General features: G+C 41.6%; 1 protein-coding gene across 1 annotated transcript in view; it reads right to left on the bottom strand.

The window, feature by feature from the left end:
• Positions 1 to 20,329, bottom strand: part of Brca1 (BRCA1 DNA repair associated) — a 73,566-nt gene that overhangs the window by 36,046 nt on the left and 17,191 nt on the right. Inside the window, 11 exon segments of the mRNA XM_037201135.1 lie at positions 921 to 997; positions 1,938 to 3,231; positions 3,233 to 4,311; positions 4,314 to 4,702; positions 4,704 to 5,268; positions 6,456 to 6,532; positions 8,402 to 8,447; positions 9,739 to 9,841; positions 10,718 to 10,854; positions 17,147 to 17,235; positions 19,114 to 19,191. Of these exon segments, the coding sequence (XP_037057030.1) occupies positions 921 to 997; positions 1,938 to 3,231; positions 3,233 to 4,311; positions 4,314 to 4,702; positions 4,704 to 5,268; positions 6,456 to 6,532; positions 8,402 to 8,447; positions 9,739 to 9,841; positions 10,718 to 10,854; positions 17,147 to 17,235; positions 19,114 to 19,191 (3,934 nt within the window).

Below are 20,329 nucleotides of genomic sequence, written 5' to 3'. Positions count from 1 at the left end.
GGAGACCTCTGGCCAGTCTCACGCCAGAACCGCTGTGTACTCTGCATCAGACCCGTGAGGGACACAGAGGGAACCCTAGGAAGTGGCCCAGCTGGTGAGAGATAAACACAGGAAAGAGAGACTTAGATGAATCCAGGTTGGGACAGTAGTTTGGAAAATTTTGGTGTCATTTTTACAAAAGGAAAACTAGGTGACAGTGCCAGGTTCTGGCTGTGAGAAAGAGAATGCTCTTCCGGAGAGACTGTCCTTCCTCAGGGACAGAAGCACTCACACAACCAAATGCTGCAGATTTAAGAAAACTGCTGTCCCTTACAGACATCACCAGTCACCAGTCCCTTACCAGGTTCAGGAATTAATACCATGTACATTCCTCTAATGAGAAAGAGACGACATATCACCAACAAGCAACTAGACTATAAATGACAAAAATAAGAGGAAATATCCACAACACAGTGAAAGGTAAGATGATCTCTAGTGGAAAGGCAGTCCTGTATGTTTTAATTTGGTTCTGAGAATAAATATATCCCTCTTGACACAATAATGCTTTCATATAATTTTGCTATGGGGCAAGTAGGTTTTAAAGATCTGGCTTTTAATCCCAGCAGAGGCAGGCGGATCTCTGTGAGTTTGAGGCCAGCCTGGTCTACAGAGTGAGTTCCAGGACAGCCAGGGCTACACAGAGAAACCCTGTCTTAAAGTTAGTATTCAGTGTTTTATAGTGAGTTAGACGGTATCAAAGCTATTAAAGGTATCAAGTTCCACCAGGGTATTCTAAAAAAATAAAAAAATCCCATTTGAATTTACAAGGCATCACGCACAACTGTTAGGCCATTAATCCAGAGGTGACATTAGCAGCCATAAGCTGTAGGGTTCATACCACCATATACAAAGGACACCACCAACATGCGAATGCTTCTTACCTGAGTGGTTAAAATCTCACTCTGGGAGCCATCTTCAGAAAGGTTTGTTTCACTCTCATACCCAGAAGCCGCTTCACCTGAAACGACAGGGAAGTCAGTGGTGTAGAGCAGCACATGAACTCTGCGCCTGCAGTGTCTGTCTGTCTGTCCTTTTCACAGCACTTGTCTCACTTCCACGTCATACAAATGACCAAATTCAGGATGCTCATTTCCTGGCAGAATTCCTACAACAGGCTGGGTGTGGTGAGGAATACATTTAATCCCAGGTTTGGGGAGGCAAAGGCGGGCAGATCTCTGCTCCAGGCCAGCCAGGGCTACACAGAAATCATGTCTTAAGAAAACACAAACAAATCAGAAAAACTCTACAATAAAAACCAGAAACAATTAAGTCATTCAAGTTCTTCCTATCAGATATTCTGGCTGCATGAAGTCATTTTAAAAAAACACACACACACAAAAAAAACAAACCCAGATTTTATTTTTTACAATTTTTAATTATGTGTATGCTGTGTGTCTTTGTAGGTTACTTATATGTGAACACAGCAGGTACCTGTGGACGCCAGAGGCATTAGATATCACCCCCTGGAGCTGGAGTTACAGGTAGTCACCTGATATGGATGCTGGGAACCAAACTTAGATTTACTGCAAGAGAGTACCTATTCTTTTTTTCCCTTTTTATGTATTTATTTATTTTTTGGTGTTTTGCCTGCATGTATATCTATATGAGGGTGCTGGTTCCCCTGGAATGGAAGTGATAGAAAACTCTGAGCTGCCATGTGGGTGCTGGGAATTGAGCTTGGGTCCTCTGGGAAGAGCAGCCAGTGCTTATAAGAGCTGAGTCTCCCCAGGTCCTCCACCAAGACCAAAGAGTGCCTGTTCTTAACCACCCATCTCTCCAGGTCCAGGACGGAATTCTGACTTAAGGAAAAGAACTGTACTTGGAAACTTGTGCACCCTCAAAAGTCGTAACCACTCGGCTCACTTCTGTAGACTGATGCCCACAAACACCACCACTACCTGAATCTGGGATTATAATATCCTCTTCTGGATCACTGTCTTCTTCTAGGCAAGGTCCCATTTCCTCATCTGAAATCAATTCCTTGTCACTTGGAAAAACTTGCTCGTTCTCAGACTGGTGACTCATCTGTTTGGAGGGAGGATTAAACAAGGGGTCCTGGGAGGCTGCGTTTGCAGCCGAGTCTTGTACGGCACTGTGCTGGGAGGAGAACAGGCTGCCAGAGCATTTTGGGTCCTCACCAAGGGGATGTTCCTGGGAATCCTCTACCAAGATCACCTCGCTACTGTCAGCACTGATGGTGCGCTTCCACGGTGCCTGGGTCCCCGCGGCCTTCTCGGACAGATGCTGTGTCCCAACACGGCTCAGTCTGGTAAGGTCAGGTGTAGTGCTTACTCTGCCAAGCAAGTGCTGGAAGCTGGGAAGATCTTCATCCTCACATTCACTCTCTTCTGAGTACTCTAATTTCCTAGACCCTCTACGGAGACTCCGAATCAGCGATGCATGGGTTAGAGGGCTAGGGCTCCTGCTCACCTCTCTTCTCTGGACACTTCCATTAAAAACAGCAGACTTCTCCAGGACGTCACCTTCACCGAAGCTAGTGTTGTCCTGTATTTCAACATCATCCAACAGGTCATCAGGTGTCTCAGAACAAACCTGAAAAACATTACCACTCCCCAGAGGTTGTTCGAGCTTATCGGAGAACAGACACGGAGAGGAGTCTGCACCAACACTCTTACCTTCCTGCTTTTTTATTTTAAGATTTTTATAATCACTCACAGGAAAACTTTGCTTACAGATTCCAGACTGCATAAGACCTAACGGAAGCACAGTGTTTAACTTAGTCCCTCCGCTTCTACCTAGTTGTCCTTGGAAGTTTTCACCACTGGAACATACTTCATTAATACTGCCTGAGCTGGCTTCTTGACAAGCATTTTTCCTGTTGTTTTGGCTAACTGTGTGTTTTTTACTTTGAACAACCGTCTCATTTTCCATGGCCTTTTCAGTTGACAATGTATGTTTCTCAAATTGTCCCTCTGACAGAGTTTTCCTATGGTCAGTCTTCATAAAGGACATGATGGGAGAAACTGGTTGTTGAAGACGTGAGTTTTGTGGAATTCTGGGGTCACCCGCAGCGCTGAGATCGTTTTCATTGCTTCTGTACTGAGATGATGGACAAGGCCTGGACACTCCAGCACGCACTGGATCGGTGCCTGGCTTACCTTCCTGATGAAGCAGAGGTACACTCACTGTGGCAGTCACTGCCTGTCCACAACTGATTTCAGACTCGTTCATCTCCCCGATTTTCTTCTTGTTGTTCACCTTCAGAAGTCACTTTTGCACTCACTTCCCTTAAGGACATGGAGGAAGCACAGGCTGTTACACCCTCCTTTTGGGGATCTCTTGGTTTGGAAAATAAAGTAAATGACTGACGCTTTGGAACTTGAAATGTATTCTGTAAATACTGAGTATCAAGTTCACTCTCTTCCATTTCTGTCTCCTGAATGTGGCTAAGTCCGTGTCTCAGTGGATGCTTGAAGCACTCATTGCTGCTTCCAGCATCTTTAGAAGCGTGGACCAGTTCCTTGGGGTTTTCACTTGCTACAAACTGAGTCATACACTGACTTGATCCTGTTTTTGCATATCTGGCAGTGTTAGCTTCCAGTAATGACATACTGTTCTGCATGTCATCATCAGTGTCAGGGACCAATGAAACGCTGGTGCTCTCCTCAGATCTCTCAGTAGGTAAACCTTGCTCTCCATCCAGCACCAGATCCTTCAGGTCTTTGGGACTGTCAGACTTTTGGCTTAGTTCAAGTTTCTCTACTTCCTTTCTCTGAGGGCTAGGACTGACAGGCCCTTGAGCTTCATTAGAACGTGGACAGTTATTTAATAAACCAGGTGTGTTTGTTAGTTTCTCTTCTGGGAAAGCATCACTGGCCCTTCTCTTCCTTATTTGTTCATTTGGCTCATTATTCTTCTTGGCATCTGCTGCAGGTTCTGTGTCCACTGTGAGCTGAGGCTTTCTAATACGCCTGACTGGCGTTTGGCTGGAATTGTTTTTCCTTGTTTCTTCACCGCTACTACAACTATCAATTTGAAATTCCGTACAAGTAGGTGGGCTGGGATTCCCACTGACTGGTTCAAGTGCAAGAACACATTTGGTGGAAGATTTCTTCCTCAGCCTATTTTTCTTCGGAGCTTTTGAATCGCAGACGTTTAATTCTAGCTCCAAATCACTTACACTGTTGCTTATAGCTTTGGCTTTAGTTGTGAAAACAGGCTCTTTCCCCAGTGACCTTACTGGATTAGCATTTCTCTCTTTCTGAAGATTACTGCCTTTTGACTCGTTCTCATGACCATTACTGGTAATACCACCACTTGGCCATTCGGCTCCATTTGGTCAGTTCCCTGATTTATATTTTCAGGAGTCTTTGGAATAACTGTTAAATCTGCTTTCTTGATAAAATCCTCAGGCTGAAGGCATGTAGTTCTCCTTTTACGTTTTAATTTATTTGTGAAGGGGTTTGCTTGTGTTATCTGTGGTTCTGTAGTATATGTGCCTAGAATTTCAGTTACATGGTTCAAGTGAGGGAGGCTTCCCTTTCTCTGATATGTCTTCCCAAATATTTTATCTTTGATATCATTCTCTACTGGTTTGGAGAAGTCTCTTTTGCTCTTATACATTAAAGCACTATGGGGATCAGAGGCCACGAAGTCTGTTTCCTTTAAAGAACTGGAACACCCATCTACTTCACTGGAAACTCAAGCCGGCAGCCGCTTCAGCATTTGCCTGCCGCCTCCTGTCTGAAGTGCCGTCAGGAGCTAACGTTCCACCAGTCTTGGAGAACCACTCGTTAACTTTCTGAATGCTGCTATTTCGTGTCGTCCAAGGAACATCTTGGGTAGCTCTAGCATTCTCAGAGCACAGACTTTCCTGATTATTCCATTTCTTCTTCCCACAGAGGGACTCAGCATCCAGATCTACCTTTTTCTCAGTGCTGGGAATCTGCCTTTCATTACATGTTTCTTTACTCTCAGCCCATCTGTTCTGTTGGCTCCTTGCTAAGCCAGACTGTTTGCTTTTATTACAGAATTCAGCCTTTTCTACATTCATTCTGTCTTCAGCGAGTAATAAACTACTGTTCTCCTGCTGTAATGAGCTGGCATGAATATCCGTGCCACATGGCTCCACATGTAAGTTTGAAACAGGAATACCCTGACATTTTTCTGGATGCCTTTCAGTTGCATGATTCTCAATGGGGTTCAAATCTTTATTACTGCATTGATCCTGTTCAATATCTGTTACGTCCTCAGAAAACTCACAAGCAGCTGAAATATACAAAATAACAAGGTACTTAAAAATGGAATTATCATGAGAAAATACATTCTTAATTAATATACCTTGGGAGTAGAAATCAATCCACTAACCATACTTTTTAAAATTTTACATTAAAGGAAGTTTTAAGTGTATAAATGTTTTGCTTATATGTACGTATACGCACCACAGGCATGCCTGGTGCTCACAGAAGACAGAAGAGGATTTCAGATCCCTTTTGGTGCTGGGAACCAAATCCAGGTCTTCCTCAAGAGCAACAAATTCTTTTAACTGCTGAGCCATCTCTCCAGCCCCAATCCACTGGCTTTTTGTTTGTTTTCTGAGATAGGGTTTCTCTGTGTAGCTGTCTTGGAACTCACTATGTAGACCAGGCTGGCCTTGAACTCACAGAGATCCTCCTGCCTCTGCCTCCCAAGTGCTGGGATCAAAGGTGTGCACTGCCATCACCCAGCTTCCACTGGCTTTAGAGGAGCTAACGTCATAAACTACAAGTATACTGAAGATCTGGCTCATACTTCATCCATGTAACCCCATTATGTAGAGTCTAATATTTTCCTAAACAGGATAATTCGATCACATCTCCTATTCCCCTAGTCTCTTAAGATTGAACAAAAAGCAGATTATTTGATCAACAGACTTTAACTTTTCTGTTCTGTTTGCAGACTCATATGCTCCACTTTTAAAAACTAGCTGACAGCTAGGTGTGGTATTCCATCACTGAGAAGGTTAAGGCAAAAAACATGCTGGTAGTTCAAGGCCAGCCTGAACCATAATACACTTGTTTCTAAATCAGTCAAAACAAAAAGAAACAAAAATCGGGTAGCAAGAATGAAATATATCAACTAAGAGGAAAGGACAGCAAGGGCTGGTGGTATGTGACTATAACCTCAGCACTTGGGTGGCTTAAACAAGAGGATGGTTAGACTATTCTGGGTTATTTAAGTGGCAGCATGCAGCTACACTCAATATTACTATAATCACAGCAGTCTAGTGCCACTCACTGTCTCACAATGGCAACTGAGAAAAAAATGATACTTTAGTTCTTTAAAGATGTTGTGAATTATAAATGTGAATTATAAATTATAAATAAATTTGGAACCTGGTCTTCAGATTAATTTAATTACAGAACTCATATACCCATTCTCTTTAGTGTCATTAAGTTGGGAAGGTTTGACATTACCCTTTTCTGCAGACTCCAAACTGGCTTCGTCTCCGGCTTCCCGAGGGGTCATTTGTAACAATTCCTGGTCTCTCACACTAAAGGAGGGAAAGACAGAACCCCTAATGAGAAATTCTACTTGTACGCTCACAAACCTGTCAAATGAGCAAGATCAAATATTTTAGCTCCTCTAGATAGAGTCCTAACAGCTGAGCAGACTGGCTCACCTTTTGAAATCTGCTCTCCTTTTAAGTGCCTTCCAGTAAAAATGGAATGGTCAAAGACTGAGAACAGTCACAAAGATCAGACGAGTGCACAACACTGCTTTCCGGATATGCAATAAGAACACACTTGCACGCTCAGGAACCATTGGGGAACAGGGGGTAGCAAGATTCTCAGAGCCAGAGGTTGGAAAGAGCAGAGCAAAACAGTGTCTTCTGGACACGGCAGGACTAGTGCACTCAGGAACTGACACAACTGTGGCTGTGTGCACACCATCTGTACAAGATCACGCCTGTCAACACTCTAGCATAGAAAGAAGAGGGGTTCACAAGCCCACGCCTCGACCTCAGGAGCTATGGACGGTCCATAGATTCTGAGGGAGAGTTAGTTTCCTCCAGGAGTGCACGGTCCCTTGTAGGGTGAGATTGAGCACACCCTCCAGTGGATGTCCCAACACCCTAGAGTAATAGAGAAATGGTTCAGTGGGCTTTTGTTGTTGTTGTTGTTTGCTTTTTTGTTGTTGTTTTGTGTTTCCAAGACAGGGTTTCTCTGTGTAGCCCTGGCTGTCCTGGAACTCACTTTGTAGACCAGGTTGGCCTCAGAGATCTGCCAGTCTCTGCCTCCTGAGTGCTGGGACTAAAGGAATGAGCCATCACGTCCTGCTAAGAAATGGTTCAGTGTTAAGAGCACTGGTTGAGCTTCCAGAGTACCTGGGTTCGATCCCTAGCACCCACAGAATGGCTCATAGACCTCTGTAATCGCAGTTCCAGGGAACTGGACTCACTCTTCTGGTTTCTTCAGGCACTAGGCACAAATGTGGCGCACAAATATACGTTCAGGAAATATACCCACACACATAATTTTTTTTTTTTTTGAGACAGGGTCTCTCTCTAGACCAGGCTGGCTTTAAACTCACTGAGATCCATCTGCCTCTGCCTCACAAAAAAGAGTTCTGGATTAGCTGGATGGTGGTGGCACATGCCTTTAATTCCAGCACTTGGGAGGCAGAGGCAGGCAGATCTCTGTGACTGTGAGGCTAGTCTAGTCTACAGTGTAAGTTCCAGGACAGGCTCTAGAGCTACACAAAGAAACCCTATCTCGAAAAACAAAAAACAAACAAAACAAACAAGCAAAAAAAAAAAAAAAAAAAGAGTTCTGGGATTAAAGGCATATGCCACCAAGCCCAGTTCCACATTAAAAAAAAAAAAACCTCTAGCACTGAACCGTACTTCTAGCTTCAACCCCCTCCAATTTTAAGGTTAGGTAGAAGTAATTTATAAACAAAAATTTACGGATAATGACCAGTGATCATAGATCTTAAGAAAGGAAACTGGATGATTATAAATAAAATTAAGCTCTTTGGGCCAGGTGTGGTGGTATATTCCTTTAATCACTCGGGAGGTGACAGATAGACCTCTGTGAGTTAGAGGACAGCCAGGGCTACGTAGATCTTACCCCCAAATAAACAAATAAAATAGATCCTTTAGTATTTTCATCAGCCATAATTACTACCACATATGAGAAAGTCAAAGAATAACCATCGGGAGGTAACAAGTGTGTGCTGACTTCTAGTGTTATCTAAAACTCCTTTGGCATTAGAAAAATGTACAACAAACAAAAAATATTCCCCAGGAAATAAAATAGACGGACGAAACTAAATGATCCTTAAGGTTTCTTCTAATACCATGACCTAAATCTAAGAACCTCAATATTAATTGGATATGAAAAGGCTCCTTGTGACTTACCTGCAATCATCTGGCCTCTTAACTGTCTCTTCAGAAGAATCAGACTCTTAAAAAACAAAAAACAAAACCCAAAAATCATTCAAGGTTTTTAATTAAAAGGGTTAAAAAAAATGCTTCTTGCAAAACAGTGGTTCATCCAGAAACACTTACAATGTATATTTTATATAGATAATTAACATGTTACATTATAGACATTACCCACTGTGTGCAATCAGAGAAGTGGCTGAAAGCCTGGGCTCCAAAGCCAACTCCCTATGTCCAAATTCTCCTTTTTAATTTTTCAAGACAGGGTTTCTTTGAACTCACAGATCTGCCTGCCTCTGCCTGTGCTGGGATTAAAGGTGTGCACCACCACTGCCAGCCCAACCTCCAAATTCTTAACCTCTCTGATTTAATTTTCTCATCTGTAAAATTAGCAACCACCTCAAGACTGACATCTTAGATGAGGTATACAAAAAAATACAACAGCACCTAAAATACAGTTAAGTGCTCCTAAATATTAACTGACATGATTTGCACTACTTTTATTAACACACACGTACACACATAGTATAGATGTTAGAGGACAACTTTATCTGAGTTGGTTCTCTCCTTCCACAATGTAGAGTCTAGGGACTGAATTTAGGTTATCAAGCTTGGTGGCAAGAGCCTTTACCAACTGAGCCATCTCATCCCCCCAGAATATTTTTACAAAACAACACCATTGTTGATGGATTTTTTAAGATCAGAAGATATACAAGTTAATTTCAAAGAAATCCAATAAATATTATGTAGATCCATGGTAATGCAGGGAACTCAAAATAAAGCCATTCTTCCCAATTTGATTACTGATTTATTTCTGAGCTAGGATTCTCTAGTATCTCAGGCTGACCTCAAACTCAGGATCCTCCTGGTTCAGCCTCTCAAATGCTGGAAGGACAGACCTGGCCCTCACAAAGTCTAGAGAGATAGTAAAGAGACCTTTTGGAACTTTGAGCTCACTTCTTTTGTCTTTTTGGCCAGCTGAGGATAGAGTCCAGGGCTTGTACAGTTTGTCTTGGATTCCTCTAAATGCTATGGCAACTAACCATGTTCTTCTTTATTATAACTTTACATTTTTCTAAAATTTACTTATGTTCATAACCAACATCTTCCCTTTTGTTTTACAAAGATTCAAGGTGTGAAGTGTAACTTTTACATAATTGATAATTCATGATAGAGCCCATAAAATTATTTTACTTTCATTTACCAAAACTCCACGCAACATGTATAAATCACAACCAAGATTTTTGATAGAACTATAAGCCAAACAATCTAGCAATCATTATTTCGAACTTAATAAAATGCAAAACCCTTACCTAATTCAATGTACACAGATTTATTTCGCGGCTGTGTCTGCTGAGTTTTCTTCATTGATCTCACAATTCCAAGGTTAGACAGCTGGACACTAAGACTGTCCTTCTGTTAAATGGTAAAGAATGCTTTAATTTTTCTGTTTTGAAAATTTCCTTTTTTTTTTTGCTTTATTTTTCCAACTAATTATAATCATGAGTATTTCCTAAGTATTAATATAGAGAAATTTGAAGCTGATAGTCTGTATTTCCAATCACATCTGGTAAGATTGGCAACATAAAATGAATTTTCAAAAAGGATAAATGATAAAAGAAAGAGTCTGAGGGGGAGGCTATAAAGGAGGGACAGAGGTTAGCAAGGATGGGAGTCAAGGGAAAGAACCATGAACACACACTTTGTTTGAAAATGTCATAGTGGCAGGGCTGTGCTGGTGAACGCCTTTAATCCCAGTACTCGGGAGGCAGAGGCAGGCGGATCTCTGTGAGTTCAAGGCCAGCCAGGGCTACGACCAGAGACAGAAAAACTCTGTCTCAAAAACACCAATAAATAAATAAGTAAACAAATCTAGACTATTTAAATAAAAACATTTTTAAAACCCCAGCATTCCTAGGAACACTTAGTAAGGTGTATTCTGTGATCTCTGCCATCCAGCACATATGGATGGACAAAAGACGTCATTACATTTTCTTTGGTAATTACAGCGGTCAAGTGGAAGTAATTTTCAAATGCTTCCAAAAGATCAGTGATACTGTATCTGTTTCATCCAAGCGCTGATGGAGTTATAAAACGGGAGGGTCTATACGGTGTCTCTAAGTCTGTAACTCTTCCTTATTAGAACACTTGTCCAGCCACTTGTTTACCATCATCCTCTCTTTCCTAAGTTTTCATATAAATCCACTCATTCACAGTGCCAACACTTAATAAACAGATGCCAGGAAAAAAAAAAAAAAAAAAAAAAAAAAAAAAAACGGAAAACAGCTTTACCAAGGTGGCATTTCCAGATTCAATCGGTCGAAGTCTTTTGACACGGTCTCGGTAGCCTATACTCTGGATAATAGAAGCCTCCTCATTCAAAGGTTCAGAAGAATTTTTCATTTTTGAAAAACTGTAACTGTTTGCAACTTTAAAACATAAAACATGTTTTAGTTAGAAGAAAACATATTAATCTTCATTAAATATCCAGACTGCTCCCTGCTGTATAAGGATAATGAAAACAACAACAACCAAACCAGCCTGGTGGAGGTGGCAGCGCACGCCTTGATCCCAGCACTGGAGAGGCAGACGCAGGAGGGTCTCTGAGTTCCAAGACAGTCAAGACTACACAGAGAAACCCTGTCTTGAAAAACCAAACAAAAAAGAATAATTCATTATGGATACATTTAATATTGTTTTTTTTGTTTGTTTGTTTGTTTGAGGCAGATTCTGTATAGGCCTCATTTTGTCTGGAATTTGATAGCTTTGAACTCAGAGATCCACCTGCCTCTGCCTCCTGACTGCTAAGATTTAAAGTGTATGTCACCATGTCTGTCTACCTTTAATTTCTAATGTATTTTTCAGTTTATGTGTATGTGTGTATGCATGCATGAGTTCATGTAGCATGTGGGTGTAGGTGCCCACAGAAGTCAGAGGACATTGGGTCCCCTAGAGGTGTAAGCCACCTGCTGTCATTGATCAAATCTGAACCTAGGTCGTCCTCTGTAAGAAGAGGTAAGCATCCTTAACTGTTGAGCCATATCTGCTGCTTTGATTACCAAAAAAAATTTAAAGTCCAGTTTAGAAATTCAGAACTATCCAAGTTATTTTATTCCCCACACACACCTAAAAATTAATAAATTTGCCCATTAACAAGTTTATCGTTATTTCTCTTAATTTAAGGAGTGACAATGCACCACTATCGTTTGTACCTCTAAGAAAGGAAACGTTAAGCAATGGCGTACAATTGATAAAACCTCCAATTTCAGAGACATTAAGATATACATTTTAATCAGGTGGTGGCCCGCATCCTTGATCCCAGCTCTCCGGAGGCAGAGGCAGGCGGATCTCTGTGAGTTCAAGGCCAGCCTGGGCTACAGAGCGAGATCCAGGAAAGAGGCGCAAAGCTACACAGAGAAATCCTGTCTCGAAAAACAAACAAACAAACAAACAACAAAGGACTAAAGAAATACATTTTAGGAATGAAGCCTAAGATGTGAGACCGAGAGGAGTGGTTTAAGACACAGGCTGGCAAGATGGCTTGGCGGTACAAATGCTCGTGTGACGCCTTGTGACCTGAGTTTGACCCCAACCCATGTGTTAACCTGCAAGTCCCACTTGCCCAAGGACAAATAACTTCCTGGAATGCTGGGGGCTGCTGTTCATGTAAGATAGCAAGCCATGGGTTTTCACTTCGGTAAACAAGGTTGTTTGCCCCAAATGCACAGGATGTACTTGATCACATGTAGGTAGGAGGCATGCGGGCAGGAAGTATGCCAAGATGTGTGCCTGCCCCCCATTGGACGAAAGCAGGAGAGATAGCCTTGTGGGTTCTGCCTTTATAAACACCTGACTAACCTAATTCAGCACCATTGTCTGGGAATCTCGTGTATGGACCTGGCCAGGCCAGTGTCCACAGTCCTGGACAGTATTAAATAAAGCTTGCTTTAATTAGCCAACTGTGGATTTGGTCTTTCTTCTCCTCACAATTGTCAGGTTTAACATCATGTAAAGGTAGGAGTAAAATCAACCCTAAAGTTGTCCTCTGATCTCCAAATGTGTGCCCTAGGGAATGCATGTCTGCATTCAAACATACTACTACAAATAATAAAAACTTCAAAAATTAGGGCCATTGAGTAAAGGCAGTTAGCAGCAACCCTGAAGATCTCAGCTCAATCCCCGAGACCCACATAGCGGAAGGATAGAAGTAACTCCCAAAAGCTGTCTAGATTTGCACATACATACTGTGGCATGCCTGAGCCACACCCCTCCATACACACAAACAAATGTAACTTAAAAAAATGTAGGGCTACAGAGATGGCTCAGCAGTTATATGAGCACTGGCTGCTCTTCCAGAGGATCCAGGTTCAATCCCCAGCATCCACATGGTGGCTGAAAGCCATCATAACCAATTCCAGGGACTGGGGATCCAGCTCCCCCTGGAGTCTGCAGGCAGCAAGTACACACATGGTCCCCTGACACACATCACCACCAAAAGCAGTGAGAGCAGGAACTCAAGCAGGGCCGGAATCCCGAACTGATGCAGAGGCCACAGCGAGAGCTGCCAACTGGCTTACTCGTCATGGCTGGCTCAGCCTGCTTTCTTCTAGAACCCAGGAGCGCCAGCTCAGGGGTGACTCACTCACAGTGGGCCGGACCCACATACATCAGTCACCAATTAAGAAAATGCCCTACAGGCTTGCTTACAGCCCAATTTTATGGAAGTATTTTCTCAATTGAGGTTCCCTTCTCTTAGATGACTCTAGCTTATGTCAAGCTGACATAAAAGTAGCCAGCACATACATGCAGGCAAAACTCCCATACATATGAAATTAAATTTTAAAATATATAAAGAGATTAAAGAGGCTGAGGAGAGAGCTCAGTAGCACTTGCTGCACTGATAGGAGGCCTTGAGCTCGATTCTCAGCACTCATAAAAGTGGACTCGGTTAAGCTTTTAGCAGCAGTTCAGCTGAGATCCATTTGAAGAGGACACAAAGGCTTCCAGTTGGAGGAAACAAGATCAGCTGAGGAACTGGCGAAGTGAGGTTAGCTGTGGCTTGTTCTGTTCCTCTGATCTTTCGGCATTCACCCCAATACCTAGCTCCGGGTTTGTTTTTATTAATAAGACCTTTTAAGATTCCTGCTACATAAAAACCCATATACAGGCATATACACATAACTAAAAAAGATGAAAATAAATCACACACACACACACACCTGAACACACAGACAATTAAAATATACATCTTAAGACTGGGTGTGATGTGGTGGCCTATGCCTTAAAAGCACTTAGAAGACAGACAGGGCACGCCTTTAATCCCAGCACTCAGGGAAGGAGCCATCTCCGTGGGACACCACCAGAACGGACTGAACATTCTGCCTGAGGCCGACCTGGGGCCCAGCTGCGATCCTGCGAAGCCCAACAACTTGAAGGTGTTGGTGAGATTGCCCTACAGATCAACCTGCTCAGCTGAGATCCATTCGGGAGAGGTTTCAGAAGCCTGCAGTCTGAGGAAACAAGATCAGCTGAGGAGTTGGCTAGCAAGCAAAATGAGGCCCGAGAATGCAAGAGAAGGAGCCGTCCAGCTACCGAACCAGATCACCAGAATCATAAGCCCATCCTACACCGACTGGGAACAGGTAAGGCCCCATCTCTGGACCGGCAGACTAGATCTCTAGCCCCTAGGCCCCAGCCATTGGAGCCCCAAGGACCAGGCAGCTACATTTCCCTGCTCCCTCACAAAAAAAAAAAAAAAAAAAAAAAAAAAAAACAGCCCCTGGGAACCCAACAACTACTGGAGTCATAAGTCCACCCTACACAAACTGGGAACAGCCATTGGAGCCCCAGGGACTGGACAGTGGCCTCTTTCCCCCTGCCCCCTCACCAAGAAAACCATTCCATGGGACACCAACAAACACTGAAGCCATAAGCCCACCCTGCACAGATTGGGAACAGCTGCTCCCTGAGACAGAACCCAATAAAATTGACTGGACTAAGCTGCTTCCGGAGAAACTAAGCCCAACAGCACCGATTTAACCAAGAACTCCTAGTGGAACCAAGACTATCAATTAGAACAAGAGAGGCACCTTCAGACACAGACACCGACTGCACTGAGCAGAAGAAGAGATGAGTAGACGCCAGTGCAAAAATACAAGCAACAGCCGGGCCGTGGTGGCGCACGCCTTTAATCCCAGCACTCGGGAGGCAGAGGCAGGAGGATCTCTGTGAGTTCGAGGCCAGCCTGGTCTACCAAGTGAGTTCCAGGAAAGGCGCAAAGCTACACAAAGAAACCCTGTCTCGAAAAAAAAAAAAAAAAAAAAAAAAGAAAAAAAAAATACAAGCAACAACATAAAGACCTATATGACACCATCAGAACCTAGTGATTCTACACCTGCAAGACCTGAACATATATATCAATGCAGAAGCAGAAGAATCAATCCTAAGAATGACTTTAAGAAAATGATAGAGGCCCTTAAAGTGGAAATAAAAAACAAACAAAAAATAGGAAGAAATCAAAGAAAGCCAAGAAAAAGTAATTAAACAGATGAAGGAAACAGTTCAAGATTTGAAAATTGAAATCGAGACAATAAAGAAGACACAAACTGAGGGAATGCTGGAAATAGAAAATCTGACTAAACAGGAACTACAGATGCAAGCATAACCAATAGAATGCAAGAGATGGAACAGGGAATCTCTGACATCGAAGATACAATAGAGAAAATAGATTCGTCCATCAAAGAAAACACTAAAGCCAAAAAAGTTGTAACACAAAACGTCCAAGAAATTTGGGACACAATGAAAAGACCAAAACTAAGAATAATAGGGATAGAAGAAGAAGAATACCAACTCAAAGGCATAGAAAATATATTCAACAAAATCATAGAAGAAAACTTTCCTAACCTAAAGAAAGAAATACCTATGAAGATACAAGAAGCTTACAGAACACCGAATAGGCTGGATCCAAAAAAAAAAAAAAAAAAAAAAAAAAAAAAAGTCCCCTCGCCACATAATAATCAAAACACTAAACATACAGAACAAAGAAAAAATATTAAGAGCCGCAAAGGAAAAAGGCCAAGTAACATATTAAGGCAGACCCCATCAAAATAACACCAGACTTCTCAATAGAGACAATAAAAGCTAGAGGGTCCTGGACAAACGTTATGCAGACACTAACAACAACGGATGCCAACCCAGACTGTTACACACAGCAAAACTCTCAATCACCACAGATGGAGTAAACAAAATATTTCACAATAAAAGCAGATTTAAACAATACTTATCCATAAATCCAGCCCTACAGAAAGCAATAGAAGGAAAAATTCAATCTAAGGAAATTAAACACTCCCACGAAAACTCAGGCAATAGATAATCCCATACCAACAAATACCAAAGAATGGAAACACAACACTACCACCAAAAAATAACAGGAATTAACAGTCACTGGTCATTAATATCCATCAATATCAATGGTCTCAACTCACCTATAAAAAGACACAGACTAACGGAATGGATAAGAAAACAGGATCCATCCTTCTGCTGCATACAAGAAACACACCTCAACTTCAAAGACAGACATTACCTCAGAGTAAAAGGCTGGGAAAAGGCTTTCCAGTCAAATGGACTTAAGCAAGCTGGTGTAGCTATCCTAATGTCTAACAAAATAGACTTCAAACTAAAATCAATTGAAAGAGATCGGGAAGGACATTACATATTTATTACAGGGAAAATCCACCAAGATGAAGTCTCAATACTGAACATTTATGCCCCAAATACAAAGGCACCCACATTTGTAAAAGAAACATTACTAAAGCTTAAATTGCACATCAAATCCCACACACTAGTAGTGGGAGACCTCAACACACCACTCTCATCTAAGGACAAGATCTACCAGACTGAAACTTAACAGAGAAATAAAGGACCTAACAGATGTTATGGCTCAAATGGACTTAATAGATATCTACAGAACATTCTACCCTAACACAAAAGAATATACCTTCTTCTCAAAACCCCATGGAACCTTCTCAAAAATTGACCACATGCTTGGTCACAAAGCAAATCTCAACAGATACAAAAACATTGAAATTACCTCCTGTATCTTATCGAACCACCATGCCTTAAAGTTAGATTTCAACAACAAAAACTACAGAATGCCTACAATCTCATGGAAACTGAATAATGCCCACCTGAAGCACCAATGGGTCAAGGAAGAAATAAAGAAAGAAATTAAAGATTTCCTAGAATTCAATGAAAATGAAAGTACAACATACTCAAACTTATGGGACACTATGAAAGTAGTGCTCAGAGGAAAATTCATAGCACTAAATGTACACATAAAGAAGTTGGAGAAATCTCATACCAATGGCTTAACATCACACCTGAAATCTCTAGAACAAAAAGCTGGACCCAGGGAAGGCACACAAGGGATCCTTGGGGCTCCCTGGCAAGCACCATGTACCAGTGAGAAACCTTGTCTCAAAAAACAATGGGGATGGCTCCCAAGGAACAATGCTTGAAGATGACCTCTGGGCTCCACACAAATACAGACACACCTGCCCCAACCCATGCTCCCTGCAATAAATAAAACATAATTCCAGGCACAGATTTAACTTTTAACCAGACTAAAGTCTTATTAGCTATTTACATAAATGAGCTTGGAAAACTTCTCAAGTTTTCCAGCCAGCCCCTGGAGAATTGCGTCTGGGGCCGTGCGGCACTTACACTGCATTCCTGTGTCAAGCTCAAAAGCATCAGTGATTTTCAAAAGCTCTTCAACAAGTTGACCAAACCTTGTACTTCCTTGCAGGCTCCTGAAATTAATTTTTTTGAGAAACACATACATGAATATTAATTTTAAGCACACTAACATAAAGACACATAAACACAGATTGTAAGTTTCCTACTGTAAACATAGCAGAAAGCACAAACTCAAAGAACTAGTCATTTGATCTCCAGCACAGTAAAAACAATACAGACCTACCAGCAACATCACATTACAATCACTGAATCACTGACAAGAGGGAAAAAAAACCTCATGGGTACACTTATTTTGCTTTGACGTGTGTGTGTGTGTGTGTGTGTGTGTGTGTGTGTGTGTGTGTGTGTGTTCATTCTCTTTTTGACTATACTGATTTTAAATATATCTTGGTGACTCATAGTCCACCAAAGCCTAAAACTGCCTAACGTAAGTATCCTGAGCTAGGCATGGTTGTGCATGCCTGTGATCCCAGCACTTGAGAGGCAGAGAGAGAGAGGTCAGCTCAAGGCCAACCTGGACTACTTGACAGTTTCAAACAAAACAAAAAACCGGGCAGAGTAGCTCACTGACTGAGGCAGGAGGATCTGTAATTTGAGGCTAGCCATAGTAATTTGAAGGCCAAAGAGAGACGACCTTGTCTTAACCTGCCCCGTCACAAAACTCTACCCCAAACAGAGTAGATATAGCAACAGCAGAAAGAGTCACCATTCTTAACATCCCAGTCCAACCCAACTCAATCCCTCACTGCTAGCTCTGCTTCTCAGACTTCCTCAAACAGACACCAAAATCCAAAGAGATTTAGGCTTAGGCAGAACATCACTAATTCCTCCTTTAAATAGCTGACAGCCTACTATGCACTAAACACTGGAGAAACAACAGTATTAGTAAGAGAGAAAGGCATTGCCCTAACAGAACTAACTGTGGCAGGGGAGATGTATGCTATACACAGCGCAGCTCCATCTGAGATAGACTGTTGAGTTCTTCTGTTTTTCCAGAATAGTAGGAAAAGACAATATGTCATCTATGGCCACACCAGCCAAGTGCTCCTGATCTCGTTTGGTGTTGGAAGTTAAGCAGGATGGGAGCTAGTTAGCATGTGGGTGGGAAAACAAGGCACTAAGTTGCTAATACTTAATAGCAGATGTCCCATAAAATGTTCAAGGGAATAATTTTAGAAATAATCTGTCTGCTGAACACATTTTTTTGAAACAGAGTCTCATATAGTCCAGGCTGGCCTCCCACACACTATGTACTCAAGGATAACCTTCACAAGCTGATCCTCTACCTCCCGAGGGCTGCTGGTACAGGCGCACGAAACCACAGCTGCTTTTATTTTATTATTTTGTGTGTAAGACTTCTTGCCTGCCTACATGTGTGTGCAACATGTGCATGCCTGGTGCCCACAGGTCAGAAGATTCTCCTGGGACCTGAGTTATAGACAGTTGTAAGCTACAACTTTACCTTTAACCTCTGAGCCAACTTTCCAGCCCTTATTCTTAAATTTAAAAAAAAAAATCAATTATTAATTTACTAGCTAACTAACTGATTAATTAGAGAAAGAGTATATATATACACCACAGTTCATGTTTGGCGGCCAGAGACCAAGTTGCAAAGTCAGTTCTCGCCTTCCTTCCATCATATTGGTCCTGGGAACCAAATTCAGGTCATCAGGCCTGCTATTGCCTTCACCTGCTCTGCCGCCTCACTTGCAAGGTGCCTGGTTTATGTGGTTCTGTCATCTGAACTCGAGGGCCTTGTGCTGACCAGGCAAGCACTCTACCAACCGAGTCACACCTCTAGCCTCCAAACACATTTTTGTCTATTTTTCTGTTGATGAATGGTTTTACAGGAACATTACCTACATATGAATTTCTACTTTCTCCCATGCCAGTGTTCCTTCCAATCTCCCATGATTACACAAACTATATACCTTTTGGTTATCTCATTCTTACACAAAGGACATTGTGAAGGCCCTTTCTTCTGGTTAAGAAGTTTCAGCATACAAAATCTATAAATTAGAAAGGGAAAAAAAATTTATTTTCTTTTGCAGAAAGAACAACCCCAAAGCAACAGCCATGAAGATAATTTCATAATTACCTTTAAGAGTCATATAAAGGGTAATGATAGGTAAATTACAATGATTTTTCAGTAATTATTTTTAGATGCTGCATAAGCAGAAAAATCAAACCACATAAGAAATGACCTATGAAAACTGAACTTACCTGCATATGACTTACTATTATGATCAAATAAAACATTAAAAAAATTAATGCAGCACATTTAATGATAATTACTTCATGCTGCATAATCAGATAAAAATGTTTAAGTAGCTAATATAAAATGGTTGTATTAGTTTCAAAGCTCACCACCTAGGGTCTGGGATATATATATATATATATATATATATATATATAATATATATATACACATACACACACATACATATATATACACACACACATACATATATACACACACATACATATATACACACACACACACATACATATACACACACACACACACACACACACACACACAACACACACACACACACACACACCCCTCAGTAACGAAGTGCTTGCTCAGGATACACAAGCCCCAGGTTTGCCCCCTGGGATTAAGTAAACAAAATCTCAGGTGATTCACTACAAAGCTACAGTAATTAAGATAATATGGTTCTGAAGCTAGGTATGTTGGCACACCTTTAATCCTAGTATCCAAGAGGCAGAGACATGTGAATCTATGAGTCCAGTGCCAGCCTGGTCTACAGAGTGAGTTTTAGGATAGCCAGGGCTACACAGAGAAAACCTGTCTCAAAAAATCCAAACCAAAACCAACAAAACAAACAACAACAAAAAAGAGAATGTGGTTCTGGCAGAAGGACAGACACATACATCAGCAGACTAGATTAAGAGTCTGGAGACACACCCACATTTACATATAGCATCTATTTACTCTTAACACCTATACCAAGACTATTAAGTAAAAACAGAACAGTTTAACTTTTTTTAAGGGCACCAAGACAACTGGATACCCATATATAAAATGAAGCTCGACTCCTTGGTGGGTACGTGTGTGGGTGTGCGCGCAAACATGCGTGTGAAGGCCAGAGGCTGTTGTTGGATTCTTACTAAAATCATTCT

The sequence above is a fragment of the Peromyscus leucopus genome, chromosome 8b, assembly GCF_004664715.2.
Source record: "Peromyscus leucopus breed LL Stock chromosome 8b, UCI_PerLeu_2.1, whole genome shotgun sequence".
Taxonomy (NCBI): Eukaryota; Metazoa; Chordata; class Mammalia; order Rodentia; family Cricetidae; genus Peromyscus; species Peromyscus leucopus.
Note: the sequence above shows the minus strand (reverse complement) of the source record. Positions and strands in the feature narration are given on the sequence as shown.